The sequence below is a fragment of the Xiphophorus hellerii genome, chromosome 3 (genome assembly GCF_003331165.1).
Source record: "Xiphophorus hellerii strain 12219 chromosome 3, Xiphophorus_hellerii-4.1, whole genome shotgun sequence".
Taxonomy (NCBI): domain Eukaryota; kingdom Metazoa; phylum Chordata; class Actinopteri; order Cyprinodontiformes; family Poeciliidae; genus Xiphophorus; species Xiphophorus hellerii.
Genome location: NC_045674.1, coordinates 13,680,340 through 13,702,967, shown reverse-complemented (window position 1 = coordinate 13,702,967; position 22,628 = coordinate 13,680,340). Strand labels below are relative to the sequence as shown.

Here is a 22,628-nt window from a genome sequence, read left to right as displayed (position 1 = left end):
TATTTTTCAAATCTGGCAACATTTTATTGAACATTTTGAAAAATGTAACCATGGAAATCTCTGCAACTTGATCTTGCTTTTTTTTTAACTTCTTTAATAGTTAACATGTCCACATTAAGAGGTTTGCATTTATAAAAAAAAAAAAAGGTTTAGGTACATTTGTATAAGCAGAGAACAATACATACAAGAAGTAATAGAAGCTTTTCAAAATTGCATTCTTTTACCTTTTTGCTTGAGCAAACAATATAAAACGTCACGTTGTCATGATCATCCAGGACAGCAGCATCCCAACATATTCATATGTTTGGTTTGTTGAGCTGTTTCAAATTATAGGGGTGATACAATATGATCTTTGGCTGTACTATTCACTTTTCTTATTGTAAATTACATTAAAATTTCATGGAAAAATATTTATTTAAAAAAAAGCTTGTCAGTAGAAAAAAAATTAATTAGGGATTACTAAAGATATTTGTATTGAGGAAATAGCTTGTGATCCCGATTTAATAGTACTGTAACTGCAGTCAGAACTAAATAAAAAAGTCATTTAATTATTTTCAAGTTTTACACCAAATGGAAAACAATGTTGCATTCAAAAGCCAGTGGGAATTTAGAATTTCTGAGTTGCAGTAATATAAAATCCCAAAACTCTAGCGATACTGTCTCTTTTTCATTCCTCTCCTCCACATTTCATTTCGACATTCACAGTCAACATAATGGCCTTCTTCTGTTGCTCAATAACCCAAACAGTAAAATATATTAACAGATTTATTATTAATTACTTACTATTTGCTATCAACACTGTAAAGAAAGTGTCCCATATACAACACTTAACAAAAATCATACTTACTTCATCAAACTGCCTGTGACAGTAACTATTGTGTTTATGAATAATATAAAGTCCATGTTTTAGCCTATTTGAATGTATAACATTTCTAGAAAGTGGCACCATGGCAATACAACACAACACTCCTCTAACTGCATGTTCGCTCTCAGTTCCAGGAGAACTCAAATGACTAAAGTGCTACCAAACATCTCACAAAGCGAGTCATTCCCCTTCCCACTAACCCGGTTCTCACTCGGAGAACTTCAGCTCCTCAGAGTTTGATATAGTGCCGTTTTTTTTCGAGTCTTCGGCTGATGTTTCTGCCGAGCCATGTTCTTTTGCTGACTTTTCCGTTGTTGCGCCCTCACGTTTCACATGGCTGTTCGGTGAGATCTCCTCCTCCTGCTCCTCACCTCTCAGCTGGCTGGTGCTGACCTCGATTATAACAATTTCGTCTCCGTGTTCCAGCTGGAAGATGCTTTTCACGCCTCCCTCGTCGTCCGCCATGGCGTCGGCTTCCATGTTGCAGCCCGCCCCGTCTCCTCCAATCATTTCCCCCTCGCCTTCAATCAGCGCTATCATCTGCACGCCCCGCTCGCCCTCCGGCTCCATCTGGTCAAACACTACCTCCTGTCCGCTGATGGGGACGAATGCTTGGGTGGGTGTACAGGACAGCTCAATGCTGCTGTCTTGTCCTTGACCAAACGTAGAACTTGACGACGCACTCTGCTGAGCTTCGGTGTGGAAATGAAGGACGTACGACTCCCCTTGGCTTTCCTCCCCAACTGTTTGACTCCCACCCTGCTTTCCCTTACCCCATTCATGCAGAAGTGACATCACCCCCTCCTTTCTCCCTCCCTTTTCCCCTTCATCTTGTCCGCCTGACTCAAACTGTAACACAATGGACTTGCTATCTCCATCGATTCCTTCCTGATCTGCTTCCCCCGATGGATTCCCTTCAAACTGCAACACGTATGGGTCGCCACCTTCCTCAATGTTCGCTCCCTGTTTCTGTTGCTCCGCGTTTTCAAAGCACAAAACAAAGTGTTTCTCTGCTACGGGTCCTTCTTTCCTAATTTGCTCCAAAGACGAATGAGGTGTATCCTCTGGAAGTGATCCTGTGGTTTCTGCGGCGGCCTCTGTGGAGGCTACAGTTATGGAGGATATACACTTTAGGCAGGACAGATCTGAGTCTGTGTTAGTGTTATTAACAGTGACCATCTTAGTGTTGCTTACTGTGTTACAGTTTGCCACTGGGACAGTGCCACCTGCAGTCGGAGCGGTTTTCTGCAGAGCGGCTTTAGGTTTGCGGCCGCGCCGGCCTCGTGCCGTTCGTGTGCTCTTTCCCAAAATGGGCTTGGTCAGCAGGGCCGAGAGGCCGTGGTTTGCCATGGCAACCGGGGCTTGCGCAGTGTTGGTAATGATGATCTTGGCGTGCTGCTGTTGCTGGGATACAATTGGAAACTGGGCTATCTGGGTCTGTGATTGGTTGAGGACGGGCTGGAATGCTTGTATGGTCTGAAGGATGGGAAGGGACTGAGGATCTGGAGCTGGTGGGGGGTTGTTCGCCGTGGGGACGAGAATCAACCTGGACTGGCTGCCATTTGTGGAGGGACACTGAAGGAGGAGAAAGTTTTGTGCCTGGGATGGAGGAGGTGGTGGTGGGGGAGGTGGAGGAGCAGGAGCAGGTGGTGACAGGGGGATGAGCTGCAGGCCGTTTGTCGTCTGAATCATGAAGTAGTTCTGGGATGTGTTAGGGGGAATATTGAGCGCTGGCTGGGACACGATCAGGCTGCCGTTGTTTCCCATGGTTTCCAGGGTGATGGGATTGAGTAGGGTTGTGGTGGTTGTGACTCCACCCATGCTAGCCTTCACAGCCACACCGTCTTTACAGCCGCCGCCAGGGCCAGGGAGGGAAACGCCGTTCCCGTGGGTCCGGATGTGTCGCTGCAAATAGGAGTGCATGACAAACCCCTTGGTGCAGAACGGGCATTTGTAGTCCTTGCTTGTAGAGTGTGTGCGAAGATGGAGCTGAAGATTGGAGGAGTGTGTAAAGCTTTTACTGCAGTGTGTGCACTGGAACGGTCTCTCGCCAGAGTGCGTTCTTTCATGCTGCTCCCACAGGAGTAAGAGGGAAATCAAAGAAATGAGGATCAGTGAAGACATTTGGCTTCAATAACTGAGAACCTACAACGCTTCTCAGAACTTGCACATTTTGTCACGTTACAACCACAGACTTTAATGTAATTTATTGAGGTTTTATTTATCAAACCGACACAAAGAAGTGAATAATGTTGAAGTGGAACAAATAGGACATGTAGATGCCAAAGTTTTCTACAGATAAAAATTTCAAAAGTGTGCAAAAAGTGTAGTTAGGCCTTTTTTACTCTGATACCCCTAAATAAAATCCAGTGCAACCAATTATCTTCACACGTCGCCCAATTAATAAATAACCGGTCAAAAGTATTCTGAAGGGATGCCACTTAAAATATAGCAGCCCAAAAAATTCCTCATTCAACTGGTTTCATGTTGTTAGAAGAGTCCCAAATGTAAGTTTCTGGCCAACCTGCAACTTCCTATTTGAGGCAAAAAACTAGCACTAAACATTACAACAGTTATGTTTAGTGTTGTGTTACCAGCATCATGCTGAGGGGGATGCTCTAATCTGGTTAGGGTAGATTTGAAAATGGATGGACTTGAAAGTTGGTATTTACAGATCGTGTCAGTCATACCTGACTGAGTTAGAGCCGTTTTGTGGAGTAGAAAGGGTAAAGATGTCAGTTTCTAAATGAGTAAAGCTGGTAGAAACACTCCAAAAGTAAATAATTTTGAAACCAGTTTAGCTGTTTTCTTCCACTTCACAACTACACTGTGTGCACACATATGATTTTTAAGGATTCATTTTAGTACTTAACAACCACAGAACTCTCAGTCAATCCAAGAGTTTGACTCAGATCTGAATATTTAAAAAAGCAAGTTTAGTCAATAATTGTCCACAATAATTACATATAATTAAATATTATTTTACTTGCTTTTATATGCCAATAAACAATAATGAAACAACTTAAAATTGACAAAGTGACGTTTCTGACATTTAAAACATGGCCGACATGTGTCTCCTCTGGGAGCTGATTTTGAGTCCACTGAGTTCATGTTTAATAATACCAGCCCACACCAGGATGCAGCCTCTATCTTACTGGTGTCTGAGTCAAAGTGGAGCTCTGTGCCGATTACTGGTTCATCCAGATCCGACTGGTTTTCAGAGAGTCAGTAAGTGAAAACTGTGGGAAATCTGTCTTCAGATATTTAAACTAATGTGTCTATATCAGTTGTGGCTGGGTTACAGCCTGCCTTATCTTGGCCATGAGCGCCAAAATGAGTTCCTGGTGGCATCACATTTTATTTTTCTCAAATCCATAGCTTTCAATTTGTGTCTTTTTCCTTCTATATTTTACATGTGATCTTGCTAACAATTTGCAACAAATGTTTGTTTGATTTATTTTACCTGCCCTAACATTTCATCAGTTTAAAGCAGTGGTGCCCAAAGTAGGTCCTTGAGGGCCGGCATCCTGCATGTTTTAGTTCTCTCCCTGGATTCAATGTTGGCTCGTCTTCTTAGATGTTGGCTCGTCTAAGAAGAACATAGACTTGCTGAAAAGGTTGTTACTACCACCAGGGAGAGAACTAAAACATGCAGGCTGCCGGCCCTCCAGGACCCACTTTGGGCACCACTGCTTTAAAGCATCGCTCTGAGAGATTTTTATTTCATTATTATTTTTGTCTTTTGAGTGCCAGTTAAATCTCTTTTTAGCTTATGTTGCCTGAGGAATCAAAGCAGTTAAAAAACCAAACAGACCAAAAAAAAACAGTCTTTAAATATATCTCACCCAGAACACAAGTAGAATAGTTTTAGCTTCACCTGATTCAAATTCTGTTAAAAAAAAGTCTCTTATTGAGCACCTTTTGATGTCCAATTAACCCCGTCTTTTGATGCATTTCTTATATCGCATAAAAAAGGCTTAAGTGGTTAAATGAAAAACCTAAACGTGGTAATTTTTTTTATCCCATTCATTGTCAGAATAATCTACAGAATAAACGATTACAAAAGTAATTGCTATGCACAACTTGATTTAAGCCAGAGCTTCCTTCAGAACACAAATATACACAATAATTGTGTTTAATTCACTAAAATCCAATCAGCATCCAAGTTTGTAGAGTGTGGAGTTGAAAAAGAAGCACAAACACTTAAGATGTTCACTGACCTAATAACTGTCAGTAGCACTGTGTATCTGCTACTTGGTGTTGGTTTGTCACATAAAAATTCCAAAATTACATTGAAGTTTGGGGTCGTAACGTGGCAATATGTGAAAAGGTTCAATGCCTTTGCATGGCCTGGCTGAACTGACCTGTTTGAGATTAGACGTCTGGGAGAAAGACTTGGAGCAGATGGAGCAGGTATGAGGTCGAAGCCCAGAGTGCATCTGACTGTGCCTTCGCAGGCAGCTGGTGTTCTTGAACGACTTGCCGCACTCTTTGCAGACGTACGGTCTCTCCCCGGTGTGCTGCCGCAGGTGGTACTGGTAGTGGGAGCTCCATTTGAAGGTGAGAGGGCAGTGGGGGCACTGGAACGCCCGAACTCCTGTGTGTACCTGGGAATGTAAAAATAGAGAATAGGTAGGCCTGTCACGATAGCAAATTATGCTGAGCGATTAATTGTCTCAAAAAACTATTGCGATAAACGATAATATTGTCTGAAGACCTTTTTACACTGATTTAATGGAAATGACGTAATAATGCATGTGATTTCCTGCCAAAGATGGATATACTTTATTTTCAAAAGAACATTTAACACTGGAGCTGATAAACAAAATAAACAAAACAACCAAGAACAAAATGGATTCTCAGTCTCCATTAACAAAAAATGTACTTGATAAAAACTAAACAACATAAAGCCAAAGTGGAAATAAATACTGCATTCAACCAAAAGAGTGCAGATTATGAAGTCTGTATATTATGTTGCCCTTCAGTAATAATTAGATTTAAATAGAGAAGACGGGCACATCGACTACCTGATGCAATAATTCACACTACATGATTTTTTACTCCTATTTTTCCCCTTACAACAATCTTAGAACGTTGGTCTTTCTAAGATTGTGTGGTGTGTTACGGTAGATCGTCGTTGCCGCTCCGATCCAAATCAGGGGTTTTCCCGACTGGGAGCTTTAAAGACACTTGTTGAATGTGACAGGTAGCCAATCAGAAAGCGCGGATTCTCCTCGTGCTTTCTGAGGGGAAATTACCTCCGGGAATCCCAAACAGCTGACACGGCGCAACCCGAAGTCCAGCCGACGTGGAAACAACATTAATGTTTATTCAACATGCAAAGAATATAGAAATGACAAGAGGAGGAGTTGGAGCGAAATTGCTACCGCAGTTGATAAATCCGGTAACTTTTCAGCTGTTCTTCGTTAACGTGACGTAAATAGGTTCTAATGATTTTCATTCAGTCAGGACTTTACGCTGACACTAGCCACATGCATTGCAGGTAGATTGTAGTAAAGCATTGATTAATGCCTGGTTTTAAAATTAGTTCACTGGACTTGTAGCCATTATTTTGTGCCCATTGTTGGACACCACACGGCAGGACCGAACCCGATCGAACCGTTATACCTAGGATTTGGCTAATGTGTGGTCTGTCAGGTTTTGAAAATGGGCCGACAATCGGCTGACAGCTCTGAGATCGTGTTGTGTGCGCTGGGCTTTATACTAAGGAAATTAGGAAGGGAAGAGTCAGTGGAGAGCACCGGAGTTTAGCCTTTTTTCATTCGGTGTCATCAACAGAAAGAGAAAAAGGCCGGAAGAGACGATAATGCCGTACGATTAATCGATTTATCGTTTATCGCGACAGGCCTAAGAATAGGTTTTTCATATTTGAACTTCTGTGCTATTAAAAATTAGATTCAGTATCAGATATGGTCTAGTTTACACATGTATCCGATCAGAAACAAACCATTAGATTTTTCAGACATTTTAATATTCTTCAGTCAAGTCATACCAGTAGACAATTGGCAAGTGGTTGGAGAGATTTGTTTTTGTCCTTTTAAACTTGATAGTTTTCTTCTTTTTAATTGTCAGATATTTAAATTTTTATCTCGTAGCTTTAGTGGACAAAAATGTGACTAAGTTCAGTTATATTCTATTAACTTTTTTCTGGCAGAACTACCAAAGCCCACACCAGTCTGTGTGAATGTGGGGATAATGGGATCTTTGAATTAATACAATAAAGGCTGATAAATAAAATTGATTGGACAATAAAGGTGATTTTGCTTTTTGCTGGAACACAAATGGATTCTTAGAAAAGGGATATGGTCCCTATATGTCTGGTGTTGCACCAAATTAAGATTAACTCATACAAAAAAATTTTTTGAAGCAAATTTAAATTGGTCCTCTTAAAAAAAAATGTAAGAGCAATTCTCAACATAGGCACTTGTTATAAGGAAAGCAAAACCAACGATTAGCATGAAAAGCCTGGTACTGACAAAATTATTACCGTTTCTGAGTTATGATGCTGCATAGTGGAAAAACTAGGACTGTTAGGATTGCTAGTTTATTCCACATAGAACAAGGAAAAATGTCAGAACTTTTAATTGGAGAATAAAACAGTTTATCTTGAATGAAATGCCCCAAATCTTTACAAAATTAAGAAAGGAAAAGTAGTTTATATCCTAATGACAAACAGGAGGAATTAAATAAAAAATAATTAGATCATTCTTCTGTAGGAATCCTAGCCAAATGCAACATGGAAAATACAGAAAATACCAGAACTAGTCTTTTTTGTCAATATATTTAAATATATTTTTATATGCTTTATTATTTTTGGACAGAGTTTTGAAGAGCCACTGAGGAGCTGCAGGTTGCAGACCCCTGGTTTAGGGGAAGCCTTACTCGTTGATGGATCGAGAGCAGAGACGACCTCTTGAAACTTTTTCCACACTCAGTGCAGCGATACGGCCTTTCGCCAGTGTGATCCCGCATGTGGTACTTCAGTCCCGAGGAACCCTTAAAGGCTTTTCCACACTCCAAACAGCGGTACGGCCTCTCTGTACAAAATTAAAAACAGAAAAAGTGTTCAAGGTCACTGAGTTCAAAGAATAGATTACAAGCAGTTTGAAAGAGTGAGGAAGCTACGGCAATTTTACTGCAGGGTTGGTTACTCTCAATATCGACACAGACAACAGCTTCTACTTAACTTATTGCAGGTGAAGCTAATGTATTACAGCCACCAATTCAGAAGTGATCTCAAGATCCAATCTAGAAAATGAGAGCTCTGAGAAACTATAAAATACCAACTAGATTGTGGACAGATCACATATAGTCTTTATTTCAGTACAGTTTGCTCTTATTCTCCAAGATCGGAGACTAGAGATAGTGGTTCCAGGTATACCGATGTTTAAAGTGGTTATGTTTTTAAAACTGCTCCATTTTTCTATTATGTTGTAGAAAGTGTCTTTGTACAACACTTGTACATGTTAGGGAATGTATTTACCTCCAGCAGGAGTGTTCTTGCCAGATCCGGCCTTTTTTGGGGCTTTAGTTGGTTTGGGCGGGTGCTCCTCTTGCTCCTCGCCGACGGCGATGATGTCGACATGGATCTCCCTCTGGCCCTCCCGCTGCTTGTCGGCCTGGCTGGGGGAGGAGGGAAGGGGCAGAGACAGGGAAAGGGACGGCGGACACACTATCTCAGCCTCCGCCTCGGCCAGCAGGCGCTGCTCCGGAGTGTGGGAGTGCTGGTGGGTGAGGAGTGACGAGAGCAGAGGGAAAGAGCGGTCACAGGCGGAGCAGCTGAACTGGGAGCGTGACTGCGATGAAAGAGAATGCATCTGGGGGAACGAGAGTGAAACGCAGCAGATAAAGTTTATTTCAAGACAGATAAATGTTGGTGTTGGGCTCCGACCAACTGCTTCACAGCAACGGCTACAACCGTCATTCTCACCAGTGACACATGTCTATTGAGGCCTGCGCTGGTCTTGAAGGTCTTAGTGCAGTAGCCACATGGCAGCCCTGCCCATGTGGTTCTGGCCTCCGGCTGCACGGCCTCGGCGCTCTGAGTCACCTCGGTGAAGCTCTGCAGCAGGTCAAACTGGGCCTGGGTGGCGCCCACATTCTGAGGATAGACCAAAGGAAATTACACAAAGCAACACATATCAAAACACACATCCTCAACCCAAACTCAACAACTGAAGTTGTATGGACCTTATGTAATAGCAGTTTATTGTATGGTTTTTAAAATTGATTACAAATAAAAATCTGAAAGGTGTGGCATGTGTCTGTATTCACTCAATCAGCAAAGAAAAAAAAAATCTCATCTGAGCACTAGTTTTTTTAAAATAGTGATAGGTAAATCATCTTTCATTTTGACAGATTTCAACTCACAACCGTGACCACTTGGTGCAGACATTTTCAAATTTATGCACACTGTACATTGTGAAAGTGACAACATAAATAAATAAAAAATCTTTACATCTGGGTATCCTCTCTGAACTAAATGCATATCGCAACCTGGGAGCGAACAGCACATTGAAGCACGATTCGTCATGTTCATAACGCCAAAGTATAATTCCAGTTTATACTTTGGCAACAGAGATCGGATTCAGCCTGCAGATCAAAACACTAAAACATTTGATTATGCACAAGTGGCACACATTTCATGTCTGTTTTCATAATTTAAGTGCAATCGTTTCACTTTGTTGTTAATGTGAAGCACAGTCAGTGGTTTTTGTAACGGTAGAGAAAAAGTTTAATGCATTTATCTGCTTGGTATTTGTTCAACATTAACTAAACCAATCAAAATTAAACGCAGCTGAATATATCATTACAATTTTAAAATTTCTGGATAAAAATAGATTATAAGGAGACTTTTGGATCCTGTCAATCAAAATGACACATCTAGAAAGTTATTTCTGTGTCATTGGACCATGACTCCTGTTTGACCTTTGTGCAAAGTGATCTGTGTGGAGTCAAAGCTAAAACAACAGCAAACTAAAACTATAAAGCATATGTTTATGAGGTTTTTTTGTACAATAAAACTGAGAACCATGTCATTTTGTCTGAACTACTCTGTTTCAGTCTATAAAATCTCGATGTAATGTAATGGATTCATGTATATGAAGATGTTGTCTACTTCAGTATCTCAATGTGCCTTGTAGAATGGAAGAAGTTCTTTCACTTACAGCATTACTGCCATCTACACCCTCTGCCAAACCAAGGAGCACCTCGGTTGTATGTCCGCTTTCGGCCACAGTGGTGGTCTCCACCACCTCTTCAAAGTCAGCCAGCAGGTGTCCAGCTCCTACCAGTCCATCTCCAACCTCCATCCCTGCTCCATGCCCCTCTTCGCCACTGGCGTCGTGTTCGCCACTAGCCATGTGGATGGCCTGGTGTTGCTCCAGCTCTGTCCTTGTGCCAAACGTGTGGTTGCAGCTGCCGCAGCTGTACAGCAGCATGCTGGCACCGGTGTCGGTGCTCAGGTGGACCTCTGTCCCAATGGCCCTGGATGTGCATACGTCCTCCCTAGAAGGAGCGAGGGTCAGCTGGGGTAGAAGGCTTGTGTTCTGACCAGAGGAAGTGGTTGACAGGAACACTTCTTCCATCCCCATGCCAACTCCGTCGGTTCCTTCCTGGCTCACAAATCCCACCATATCCGTCAACATGGTTGACGTCACTTCCTCTGTCCCAACCACCACCTCCACTACCTCATTCCCCTTCTGCCCGTCCTCTCCCCGCTTCCCCTGCTTGACTCCTGCGTTGGGGTTGGAGTGAGAGTTCTTGTGCAAAGCTAGGTTTGACGAATGCGTGAAGCTTCGACCGCACTCGCCGCAGACATATGGCCTCTCGCCTGTGTGTATCCTCATGTGCTGCCGCAGGTTTGTGGACTGAGTGAAAGACTTGTTACACACGGAGCATGTGTATGGCTTGAGGCCAAGATGGACGTTCTTGTGCCGCCGCAGGCTGCTTGAGTTTTTAAACGCTTTGGGACAAGAGTCACATGGGTACGGGCATTCCCCTGTGTGCTGCCGCAGATGATACTGGTAGTGAGAACTCCATTTGAAAGTTAGGGGGCAATACGGGCATAAGAAGGCCCGGACTCCAGTGTGAATACTCCGATGAACCTGTGAGTAAACAAACAGAGACATTGTGAAAGTTTACACTCATTATCCCTCCTTAAGATCCTTGATTTAAAACAATTTGTCACCTGGAGAAGAGATGAACGTTTGAAGGCTTTGCCACAGTCTTCACATTTATAAGGTTTCTCTCCTGAGTGAGACCTGGAAAATAAGAGCAATTGTTTAGGACAACAGTATAGATACTGATATAGATAGATATAGATTTTACTGATTAAAATCATGGAAGACAAAAAACACATAACTTTCTCATTATTATTTACTAATACAAAGAATAGTAGATCAGTACATTAAAAAAATAGAAATCTGAAAAGTGTACCGTGCATATGTATTGAGTTTCTTTAACTCCATCACTAAATGAAATCCAGTGCAATCAACTACTACCACATAGCAACATGTGGACAAAAGGTGTTCCAGTCAGATCAAAATGTAAAAGGCTACAAGTTGTAGCAAACTGATTCTGAACACATTATGTAAGAAGTAAAACATGGTGGTGGTAGTATCATGATGAGGGGAAACTTTTCCTCAGCAGAGACAGTGAAGAATAAATACAGGAATATCCAGGAAGAAAACCTGTAAGGCGCTGCAAGAGACTTGATACTGAGAGGTTTACTCAGAGTGAAAACAATAGTAAATACACAAGTTGCAATCGAATGGCTTACATGAAGGCATTTTTTGTTAGAATGGCCCAATTAAAGTCCAGCCCTAAAGTCAATTGAAAATCTGTGGTACGACTTCAAACATTTTAGTTCACAGATGCTCTCTGTTTAGTCTAAGCTGACAAGACATTAAATTAAATCACATAGAAAGGGAGAATTTTTAGCTTCTGGATGTACGAAGCAGGCAGAGACATCCTAAAAGAGAGTGGTTCAATGACATATTGACGCAGGAGGGCTGAACACAAATGCACTCCACACTTTCCAGATTCCTTTCACGGTTATGTTTCATTTTGTTAATCCATCACATAAAATCTCAATTAAACTACACTGATGTTTGCAGTAGTAATAAGTTGTGAAACAGCTAAAGGCGTATAAATACTTTTTCAAACATACTATAAATGGTGGAGAAATGTGGAAGTTAACAAGACGTGCATGAACAATGTGCTTTAAATCACTGTAACAGTCTTTTAGTGGCTTTATAGATAAGTTTTAACACGGGTACCGCTGGTGGTAGAGCAGAGCAGAGGAGCCCTTGAAGGCCTTGGGGCAGAGGTTGCAGCGGTAGGGTCTCTCGTTGTTATGGCTGCGCTGGTGGTGGGTCAGCCTGGATGACCACCTGAAGCTCTTTCCGCAGTCCAGACACTGAAAAGGATGCTCTGACTGCTCAGCCTGCTGAGCTGAAGCTGACTCTGATACGGACGACGTGACTACGTCCAGGACCACCTCCTCTCCACCTTCCACTACCCCCTTGTCTCCATCCACTAGCTGCCCTCCCTCCCTGCCTTCTGCCCCATCCTCTTCTGATCCCAGCAGGGATGGGAAGGCGGAGAGGGAGGGTGCGGACTGGGGCGGTAGGAGTTCTGCTTGGACAACTAAGGCAACAGAGTTGGCCATTAGCAGATCAAACTGGTGATGTACAGATGATGGTGAAACTTGGAAGTAGGTGGGAATCAACTTGGGTGCAGGTTCATGGCTTCATTGTCATTTTTTAAGTCCTGTTTAAACAACAGGAAGCTGTCGTTGTCATGGAAACCGGTTTCCCTGGGACAGGTGCTCTGTGATGTCACTCAGCAACTCCGGGTTTAAATTGTTCAGCTCCCAGCCACTCCTCCCTTCTGTGGCCGGAGATGTTCCTCCCTCCTCCGGCCGTCAGCTCCGTGTCCGTCCCTGCTGTTCGGCCCCTCTCACGCCAGCTGAAGATGAACAAAACGACACTAATTGGTTATAAAAAGGAAACAAAGAAAAACCCGCCAGAGCTGCTGGTCAACACATACATACAGAAATCATTTCACCAGTATCACAACAGCAGTGAGTGGCCTGCTTTTTAAGCTAATCAGGCTCTACGGAAAGAAAAAAAATAACCACGTAAAACTGCTTTCTAAGGACGGCAGCACGGACTAAATCGGCACTTACCGCGCCGCTTTAACTCATCTTGCAGCTAAAATGTAGATGTTATGGCTATAAACTGGGAACTGCAGTGTTAATCCACACAACCTTAACAATAAACACAGCGCAAACTAACAGCAATCCTCCACCCGACGCCGCCTCCCAACAAGGCCCACAGTGATTGGCTCCCTCGCTGAAAAGATGAGCGATTACCATTGGCCAGGAGCTCAAACATAAAATATTATCAATGATTGGCATCACCGAAATTATTCAGACCACCCAAAATTTTGCGGAAAACTCATTTCAAATACTTATATGTTTTGTGTTTGATAGGTCAAAAAATATTTAGAAAGTTTTGCTTGTCCACAACCCATACGTTTGCTTACCTTCGCCGCGGAGACTTCTGGGTAATGTAGTTCGGCGCAAATTCATTTGATGTCAATCGACCTTATTCAAATGTGGTTAGCTTCAGTTCAACTCAAATGCTAAACACTGCATTTTTTTCATATATATCAAATCAAAAATCCAATTTTATTTGTATGGCACATTTCAACAACAAGTGCTTTATATCATAAAAACACAAAAATCAACAACTGAAACATTACATCTTTCCAACTGTGTCATTTACACATCAATATGTTGGTTAGTTTTCATTAATTGTGATACAAAAGCAACTCTAAGCAGGTGTGTTTGTGTGCATGCGTGCCATGCGTGTACACACATACACACAAACACACACACACATGCAATGTCTTCACATTTTCCACATTTTGTTATTTTACAACCTTATCCCAAATTGTTTTAAATTAATGTTTTCTTATATTTAAAGTAGAAAAAGCGCTCATGACCTCAGACTGGGGTGATGGCTTAATTTTCAGCAGGACAACAACCCAGCAGGACATGGTTAGGATCTCAGAGGAATGGCTGCAGAATGACTCGGTGAATATCGAGTGGTCAAGCTAGAGTCCAGATTTGAGTCCTATTATCCATTTTCCATTGCATATAAATCTAATTTTAGAAATACATTTTTTTGTTATATGTTGTGTCATGCTTTGTTGTGTCAAAGCAGGCCATGCAAACCAAAGATGTAGTCAAAGCCACTGTACACATTCTTTAGCATTTATTTCACCAAGGCACGTTTCACATTGAGGCCAATCAGTGTGTGGAGGAGGCATCTTGATAAGACAGAAATAACTTAAACAAGACGGTACAATAAAAGCAAATAAGATTAAAAACTGTATAAAAGTACAAAAAGGAAAGGAGACTTGCTCCACTGCAGCACAAAATAAATAGTTCCACCAAGTCACTTAAATAAATAGTCAATACTGTAACAAATACTAGAATAGGAATGATTAAAAATTGTGATAAAACCGGTAATCTACATTTTCTTATCGAAAACATTATACACATAGCACTTGTATACAACAATTTACATTCTTGTACATTTATGTACACCTGTACAGAACTTAGTGTCACAATACATAGTATTTTAAGGCTTTGGGTGTTTAACCAAAAAAATAAAAACTTTTCTCGCCCAAAGCACAAATTCAAAATCAGCCGTCTCATTCATCCAAGAGGCCGATCCCAACAAGTTTGTGCAAAGACTCTAATCAGGATCATCAGTGCTCAGCAAGAAGGCACATTCAAATGACTTTACCACAATGTTAAATACACGCGCCTCCTTGTGTAGTACATAACGAGTCAGAATTGAAAAATAGAAGCTCTGTCTCGGGTTCAAAACAATAGTTTGCCTCTCTTTGGTTACCGGCTGGACATTTTAAAAACAGATGCAAAAAACTTGATAAGGCATCAGTTGGTGAGTTATTATGTTGTATATTTGCCATCATGTGGGGGTAACATTATCATTTGCACAATTGTTTACTTTAATGCCACTGTAAGGGAGAAGTTTCTCGGATGCTACATCTAGTGGAAACATGGTTGGCTGAAGGAATGCACAATTAAAATGAAAAATGTAATAAGTTTAAACAAAGTAGAATGTAGAAGCTGCAGGTTGAAAAAGTGCTATTGGGTTTTTTTGTTTGTTTTTTTGTTTTTTAATTTTTTTTTTGTTTGAGAAACAGAGAGAAGCTAGTTTAACGCAGGAGAGATTACAAAGATATTGGCAAATAAATTCACGTTAGTAAGGAGATACAGGCTAGAGAGACACAATACAACTTCAAATAAATATAAAAATAAATAAATTATTAACAGTTAATAAATAAATAAATACATAAATAACGATGGTCACAAAGTGACGCCATAAGAAGGGAAACTGGAGAATCTTGAAGTGATAGCTGTGGTGTGACAGTTTTAACGGGATTCTTGATGGTCGTGCTGCAGTGAGGCCACATCCTTATCGGCTCTCGTTCTTCAACACACACATGACACTGATGTTGTCACTTGGGCCTCTTTTGCACACTGACATGGTCCTGTTTGCAGTTTGGTTGAGGATGAAATCCTCGTGCTGGTTCTGCAGCCGTCTGCTGCGTGGGTCATCATTGCACCGGAGAAGCCTTGGGCTTGAGGCTGAGGAATGCTCTGTATGCCCAGTCGCAGAAGAGCTTGAAGTGTTGGAGGAGCTCATGGCTGGACTGCAGGACATCGAAGTGATAGGGGAGGTGAGGAGGGAGGGAAGGTGTTGGGTTTGTCAGCTTTGGTGCTTCAATTCTCTGCATCTGCATAGGGAAAGGTAAGAAGACATAATTAGAAAAATGTGTATTGTAGTTCTGTTATTCTCAGTAAATATATTTGTAATGGGACTGGGAACATGAAATTTAAAGTTTGCTGCACAATGTTTGGGGACGTCAGTAAAATATTGGACCAAAGTTCTGATCTTTAAATGTCAAAACATGTAAAGACCAGAGGTCATTTATCCTTATGATTATATTAGGCGAATAAATGGCGCTTCACATCCTCCCAAAATTACCATAGCGACAGTGAAGTTCGATGGTGGGAGCATCATGGTGTAGGGCTGACTTTTAATATATTATTCTGTCAGAGTTCATTTAATCACAAGGATGAATAAAGAAATGCACAGAGATGTTCTTGATAAGATTCTGAAAATGAAACTAGAGGGGCTGTTACAGAAGAACAATGATCCCATATAGAGTCAAAGAAACTCTCATCTGGTTTCTGAGAAAGCAAGCAACGCTGCAAGAATGGTCAAATAGAAAATCTATGGAAAGATTTGAACATCAGAGCACAGGAAGCTCTATTATGTGGAAGAAAACGTATGTTCTGTCATTACCAAAAAACATTTTCAACTAAGCCTTTAATACAATTTGATTAAAATGTTGAATACTTTCCAGTTTTATTCTTCTTTGGCAAATAAGTTATCTTATTGATGTATTTGTGTTAATCATTTAGGTTTATTTCAAACATTTGAATTTCGTCCCAATAGCCTGCTTAGAGGTCTATCTACCACATTGGTGTGTTAAAAACATATTCTCCCCATTGTAAGAGTTAATACCAAAAGTATATGATTAGTTTTAGACACAACGTGTTTACCTGACGGTGCAGCAGATTGATGAGAGATTTCATTTCTTTGATCATCTCCACTAGCTTGGGCACTGCAGGGTGTTGGTGCTTCTTTGAAACCCGGTTGAGCCACTCAAAGTGGTGTTCATAGAGCTTCAGGTCGGCATGGAGCTGAGAGAGCGTGGGCTTCAGCTGGAAAAGACAAAACAGGCCCACTTTAGGGTTGTAGCACAGGCATGGCAAGATAATCACTGGCAGAGTTAGGCCACGCCCTCTCTCTCTCTCTCTCTCTCTCTCTCTACACACACACATGCATGCAAGCACATTATTAGAGAATTACCTCAAGAGTACTGAGGTCATTGGCTGATCTGTTGCTCATTTCGGGCAGAGATCTGAACCTGTGCGACTCCACATCTGAGTCAAACGCATGCTCCTTCTGAAAGACAAAATAAGACACAGCAGCCCGTGAGTAATCAGTGCAATTTAATCCATAATGACACAAGGCAAGGCAGCATAAGGAAAGCATTATTCTGGATCCCCTGCTGCATCTCTGCTTTCTGGTGGTCGTAGCTCGCACTGAGGGGTCAAACAGGTCAGTGTGAGTTCACACACTTTCAGCCACCAAAAATGTCAACAACACCAGCAAATGACCTGAACCCACAGGATGTTTTTCGGTTGGAGCGAGGATAACAACGCAATGTGGTGACTAAGAAAGCTCAAAGTCGGATAGACAACACAGGCCTGTAGGGAAACTCCCGGGTGACGGCTATAAAAAGACGGAATGACGCAGTGCTGCTTGATGTCCAGTTACAGTTGTGTTGAAAACTTTCGCTCAGACAACAGATGTTGTGCTGATTGTGGCCAGCAGAGGGCGATAACCCACCTGCCAGCAGGTATTTTGGATCCTCATCAGGAGAGCGTTCTAGCATTCAAAGATGCAGCCCTGGATTCAAAACTCTGGGTGATGTGGCATGAGTCATTTTCTAATCAGCAGGGGAACACAACAACATTAGGATGATGAGTGCTGAGAAATGTTTTGCATAAACAAGGCTGAATGTGCTTAATGCTTCCTTAACCTGCTGTGATGTATTTTCCTTGTTTGCCTACAGTTGTTTGTGTTGATGTTTGTGAGGGATGAATGTGGCTCATTGTCCCTCATGTCTCTCCATCAAGGCTTTCGTAAGGGCTCTCTTGTGTTTGCCGTGCATTGTTTTGTCTCCCTCCGTGTCAAACCAGGTGCACAGAACAACATCATGCGTCGCCGGATTGTCATCCAGTCAGCCTTCTCATCTCTTCATCTTTTTATGTCATTTTTGTTTCCTCCAGCTTTCTTAGCTTTTAAATTCTCCCTCTTGTCCTGCTTTTCTTCGCTCTCTCCACTGCCGACCATGACCTCACCCACCGACAAAACCGAACATCCAGCCTTTTTCTTCCTGAATGCAAATGCGGGAATGTGATAAACCTTTCTTTTGATTTTTATCAAGCCACTTTGCTGTAAGGAACCAAAAGCAAAACACCAAACACTGCACCGCAAGCACAGCAGCGACTAATAGCACGTACAGCCACAAAAGTGCATGCACTGAACTCCATAAAGAGCTGTTGGCAAAATCCACAAAATGTGCTCAAACATACACACAGTTAGTTACAGTGGAAATCTAGAACTGTGTCAGAACTCATACATTTCTCTCTTCTAGAAATGCGTTTCATTGCATATTTGCAGGAACTTTCCACATTTTATTTATTTTCTTGACTTCGTCCCCACTTTAGTGGAATTCCACTAAAAAGTGTGGAAATTTTAAAACAAACATTCGTTTTCTATGGATGTTATGTGTAACTTTCCCCCAAATATCCTTTGACAACAGTAGCTTTTTCATTTCTGGTTTCCAGCCGTACGTTTGCAGCGGCATTGTTCTAAAGCGGCAAAGTAACACACAGGCGCTGTCTGAACACTACCTAATGCCCAAAACTAGAGAGAGTATGTTGCTATTTTTGATTTTATCCCATGAACAAAGGGAGTTTAAAGCTTTGCATATTGCAAAAATAGCTTCGAGATCAGTGGCGTGTAACCAGAGATCCGGAGATATGATCCCGCTTTCTTTTCACCTGTTAAAACACAGCATTGATGCACAATCACCAGCTGCTGGCACAGGCCTCCAATCTGATTTCCCTACCCACTTGACTGTCAACAAATACGATTTAGGCCACACTCATAGATTGAAAAAACATGATATGCAAGTTTTGTTAAAGAGAAAACTGCTTCCGCCCCGTCGACACTTAAAACATGCGGGAACTCAAACATGATTTAGCGCAGCCAGGTATTAAGTGGTTTCTCCATCCAATTGTATCTTCATTGACACCTTAATGCAACATTGATAGTCCTCTTTCAATCTGACTGCAGCAGGAGGCTGTTGAGTCACACCACCTCTTGCTTGCGGATTAAAAGTGAGATCACTCGGTCAAATTATCTAAGCATGCAGTCTGTGATTAAAGAAAGCAGCTTAAGGCCCACACAGGCTTTTGCAGCTGAATACTGTTACCAGCGCACAGCATGATGCAAGGGCTGCCTAACATTAGCACCAAGATCTATTAGTAACAGCAGAGATGGCCTGAGGCACAAGCACTCTAAGTTGGACATCAGTGGGGGGTCCCAAGAGCACTATAATTGTCTAAAGAGTAAAATGTTAAAATATGGACCTTTTTTTTTAAACTAATAAAGTATATTATTTGATAACTTCCATCTTCTACTCAGCAAGGATTAAGTTCTCAACATAAAAAACTCAATAGTAAAAAAAAAAGAAAGACATTTTTAAGCTTGCTGAAAATGCTCCAAATATTGCTCTAAAATATTCCCAAGTGTCTATCATGAGTCAAGCAATATGCTTTGAAGAGAGCTGCCTATGTTTGAGTTGAGGTGGAAGTGTGTTTGGAGTTTAAAAAAATATTGTTGTTATACCTCATTATTTTCAGGAACAACTAGATCCCTTGAAAATATACAAACACTACCAACAACTAAAAGCTGACATGGGAATATTTTGAGCTCTTTGCGGCTTAAATTAATGATAAATGATTAACTATTTATTGTCCAGACCGCTGGAGTTAGGCACCAGCCGACCCTGGCGACCCTGCAAGGGTAAAAGTGTTGGGTAATGTATGGATGGACGTTTATCGTCTAAACCGTGACGTATCATTTTGCTCCATATATGATGTAGGTTGAGTCACAGCATTGTCAGGAATAAGTGGATGAGATGATAAGTGCCATCATAAACTACTGGTCGTCGGCCACAGCCGCTAGATGGGGGTCACAACTGGGGATCAGGTTCAGAATCAGGTCAGAGAGAGAGAAATTGTGCAGCCTGAATCTGTACCTCTGCTCAGGGTCGGACAGCCACGTCTAACAATTTGATCTAAGGAAACAAGCAGAACTCTCCTCCTCACCTCAGGAGGAGAGTAGTTTGCGTTCCAATCAATGTCATCTACAGACTTCTTATCGCGCTAGCAAACTTCTTAGTTTCTTGCAGAGACATGTAGTGTATCTTTGCTGATAGGTAACATTTGGAGGCTGGTGTACATTAATTGGCAGTGTTGCTTCGCAAATTGCTCTAGATTGATGCAAGTTGCTGTAGTTTGACGGTCTCGCTAATCTCAGCATCAAACAGAAGTTACCTACTAAACACATGTGTCAATGCAACTTGTTTTTGAGCCACAACTAACAGATAAATCATACTTTCTTTTAAAAAACAAAATGGTTCTTGTGCGTAGCTCTTTCTAATGACGCCCTGGATAACTGCCCATTTGGCCCATCTGACAGATACTGTTGGCAACCTTGATCTATAAATGTTAGAAATGTTCAAAATGGGAAAATTTAGAGCAGATCTCAGCAGAGCATTTGTGTTTATTTTTAGCTGCCTTTCAGCTTCCCTCCCGCCCCCCTAAAATAATCAGATGGTGTTTAGGTCATGATGAAATTTGGGCTGTGAGCTACAGATCAACCTGTGGTCCCCCTCTCCCACACTAGAAATAAACATTTCAGGGAAGTCTAATGGCCATGCCAACATCTCCACTCACCAGCAGCTCTTGGGTGAGCTTCATGAGGTTTCGGGTCTGGTTGGACAGTTTGTCCAGGTCGCTGGAGCGCCGGTGAGGTACAGGTGAGGCAGAAGTGAACACAGGCAGCTGAGCCAATAGCAGCGACAAGAGCAGCGAAGAGGAGGAGTCCAGCAGCACTGTGTGGAGGGGGAAAAAAACGGAAGCAATTAGAGGAGAGGCGCTGTCATCTCACCATAATGATAACGACCTCAGGCAAAGGCTGTCAGCTCTGAGGGAGGAGGAGGGCGGATAATGCGCTGCAACATAAACAATGGCTCCAGACTTGGCAAGAGGAATCCTCAAGAGTCATGTTTTCACAGGCTTGAACGCGCATCATTAAATGATTAAAAAAACAGAAGAAAGCTTTGACACAGAATATCTCCATCACTTCTTATGAATACCACTGATTGTCACACCTGCAACTCGATAGGTAGGTGAGCTCGATGGTGTAAATTAGACAGACGAAGCCAAAGTCTAACAGTAGGCTCATTCATTCTCCCCCCCACCTCCACCCATCCACCCCTTCTGGTTCTTTCAAGTTCAAATACGAGGTAAAGACTAAAGCATTAAAAGGCACAAGTGATGAATGTTGCTCGATAATTACAGGTGAACCACAAGAATCCGAGCCAGAATAAAATAATAATAATAATTTAAAAAACCAACAACAAAGTACTGTCTTGGAATAAAGCCGAGCACCAAAGAGATGTAAGAACTTTATATTTTAATTTATATAATATCATATTTATCTGACAAAGAAAAACATGTTAGCTGCCAAACACAACTGTGTTCAAAAGAAAAACGCCCATTGTTTAAATATTATTTCAATAAGTACTTACGTTTCATATTGGTTCTGGTCCAGAAGCGGATAAAAACTAATAAATATATAATTATAAATTATTAAATAAATAAATTGAGGTCCGGGGACTGTCACGTGCTCCTGGGTTCTCTGAAAAGTTGTCAAGACGCAGAGGACCGGGTGCGCAACTGGATGAGCGGTGCGCACACAGATGCGCACGCCGACACAGACGGAGAGAGAAAATAAAAAGTCAACAAATAAAGTCAAACTTTGTAGAAAAAGTTTGAGAGAAGCCCCTGTAAGTCTGTGCAGGGAGGCAGATGAACAGTTAGGAGGGGAAATATTTTTTAAAAAGAAGAGGCAACCAGGAGTGCAGAGAGAGGGATGCGATGGTTGTAAGTCCAATTTTTGCGCGCAGTGAAGTGTTTAGGCTTGTTTAAAACTTCCTTTATAAAGACGTCGGGCCTATGACACATCGGCAGTGACTCACTTCATTCATAAAAACACACTCACATACACACGCACGCACGCCCCCGCACACACACACACACGCATGCAGACACACACACCCTCCCTCTTCCTCCTCTCTCTGGCTCTCTTTCCTTATCCCCTCCCTGTTGCCTGTCTCTCTTTTGCGAAACTTGAAAAAAATGTTCCGTTGTTTTCTTTTTTCTCTCTCTCTCTCCCTCTTTCTCTCCTCTATCACTTTCTCTCGTCCTGTCCCGGTTCCTATCTCCAGCACTTCCTCCGTCGCATCCCGCTACCTGCGCCAATCACCAGCCACATCTACCTCTCTTTTTATCTTCCCATCTCCAAATCGCTCCTCTCTATCACCGCAGAAAAAAGCCCATTGTTTTCATGTGTATCAGCATATCTCATGTATCCTCTGCAGTTTTACCTGTCCTTTCTGTTTCTTACGCCTGCGTTTCACTGTGCTGTAAAAAGGCATATGAATTTATTTTATTATTTTTATTTATTTATTTTTTTGTAATACTTATATGCTTCAAACCCAATATGAGATTAGGATAACCTGATGATGCTGTATTCTTGAAATTATGATTTCATTGTTTAAAAGATGTCCAAACGAACCTGGAGCTGTGAGAAAAAGTAATTGCTCCCTTAAACCTAATAACTGGATGTGTCCTACTTCTTTGAGGTAATTGGAAATTACTCTTTTACATCACTTTGGAGGAATTCTGGTGCTTCTTTACAGACTTAGT

General features: G+C 41.8%; 2 protein-coding genes across 2 annotated transcripts; both read right to left on the bottom strand.

The window, feature by feature from the left end:
- On the bottom strand, positions 1-13,210 carry znf628 (zinc finger protein 628). The gene is made up of 9 exons (XM_032558818.1): positions 13,077-13,210; positions 12,166-12,856; positions 11,076-11,148; positions 10,054-10,992; positions 8,817-8,987; positions 8,370-8,703; positions 7,769-7,923; positions 5,230-5,472; positions 1-2,935 (listed from the first exon to the last, which is right to left on the bottom strand). Exons 2-9 carry the CDS (start codon positions 12,555-12,557, stop codon positions 1,073-1,075), a joined length of 4,170 nt encoding a protein of 1,389 aa, XP_032414709.1. The 5' UTR covers positions 12,558-12,856; positions 13,077-13,210; the 3' UTR covers positions 1-1,072.
- A 944-nt stretch (positions 13,211-14,154) lies between these two features.
- il11a (interleukin 11a) lies at positions 14,155-21,815 on the bottom strand. The gene is made up of 5 exons (XM_032555874.1): positions 21,449-21,815; positions 20,592-20,749; positions 16,867-16,962; positions 16,557-16,718; positions 14,155-15,724 (listed from the first exon to the last, which is right to left on the bottom strand). The coding sequence occupies exons 1-5, from the start codon at positions 21,453-21,455 to the stop codon at positions 15,545-15,547; spliced, it is 603 nt and encodes a 200-aa protein (XP_032411765.1). The 5' UTR covers positions 21,456-21,815; the 3' UTR covers positions 14,155-15,544.
- Between the last annotated feature and the right edge of the window lie 813 nt (positions 21,816-22,628).

Coding starts and splice junctions, on each gene's coding strand:
- znf628 (XM_032558818.1), bottom strand. CDS start 12,557: ATGGCCAACTCTGTTGCCTTAGTTGTCCAAGCAGAACTCCTACCGCCC. Junction 5,473..7,768: donor TGCTCTCGATCCATCAACGA/GTAAGGCTTCCC, acceptor TTACATTCCCAG/GTACACACAGGAGTTCGGGC. Junction 2,936..5,229: donor AGACGTCTAATCTCAAACAG/GTCAGTTCAGCC, acceptor CTGTGGGAGCAG/CATGAAAGAACGCACTCTGG.
- il11a (XM_032555874.1), bottom strand. Junction 16,719..16,866: donor ATGACCTCAGTACTCTTGAG/GTAATTCTCTAA, acceptor TGTCTTTTCCAG/CTGAAGCCCACGCTCTCTCA. Junction 15,725..16,556: donor TCAATCTGCTGCACCGTCAG/GTAAACACGTTG, acceptor TTCCCTATGCAG/ATGCAGAGAATTGAAGCACC.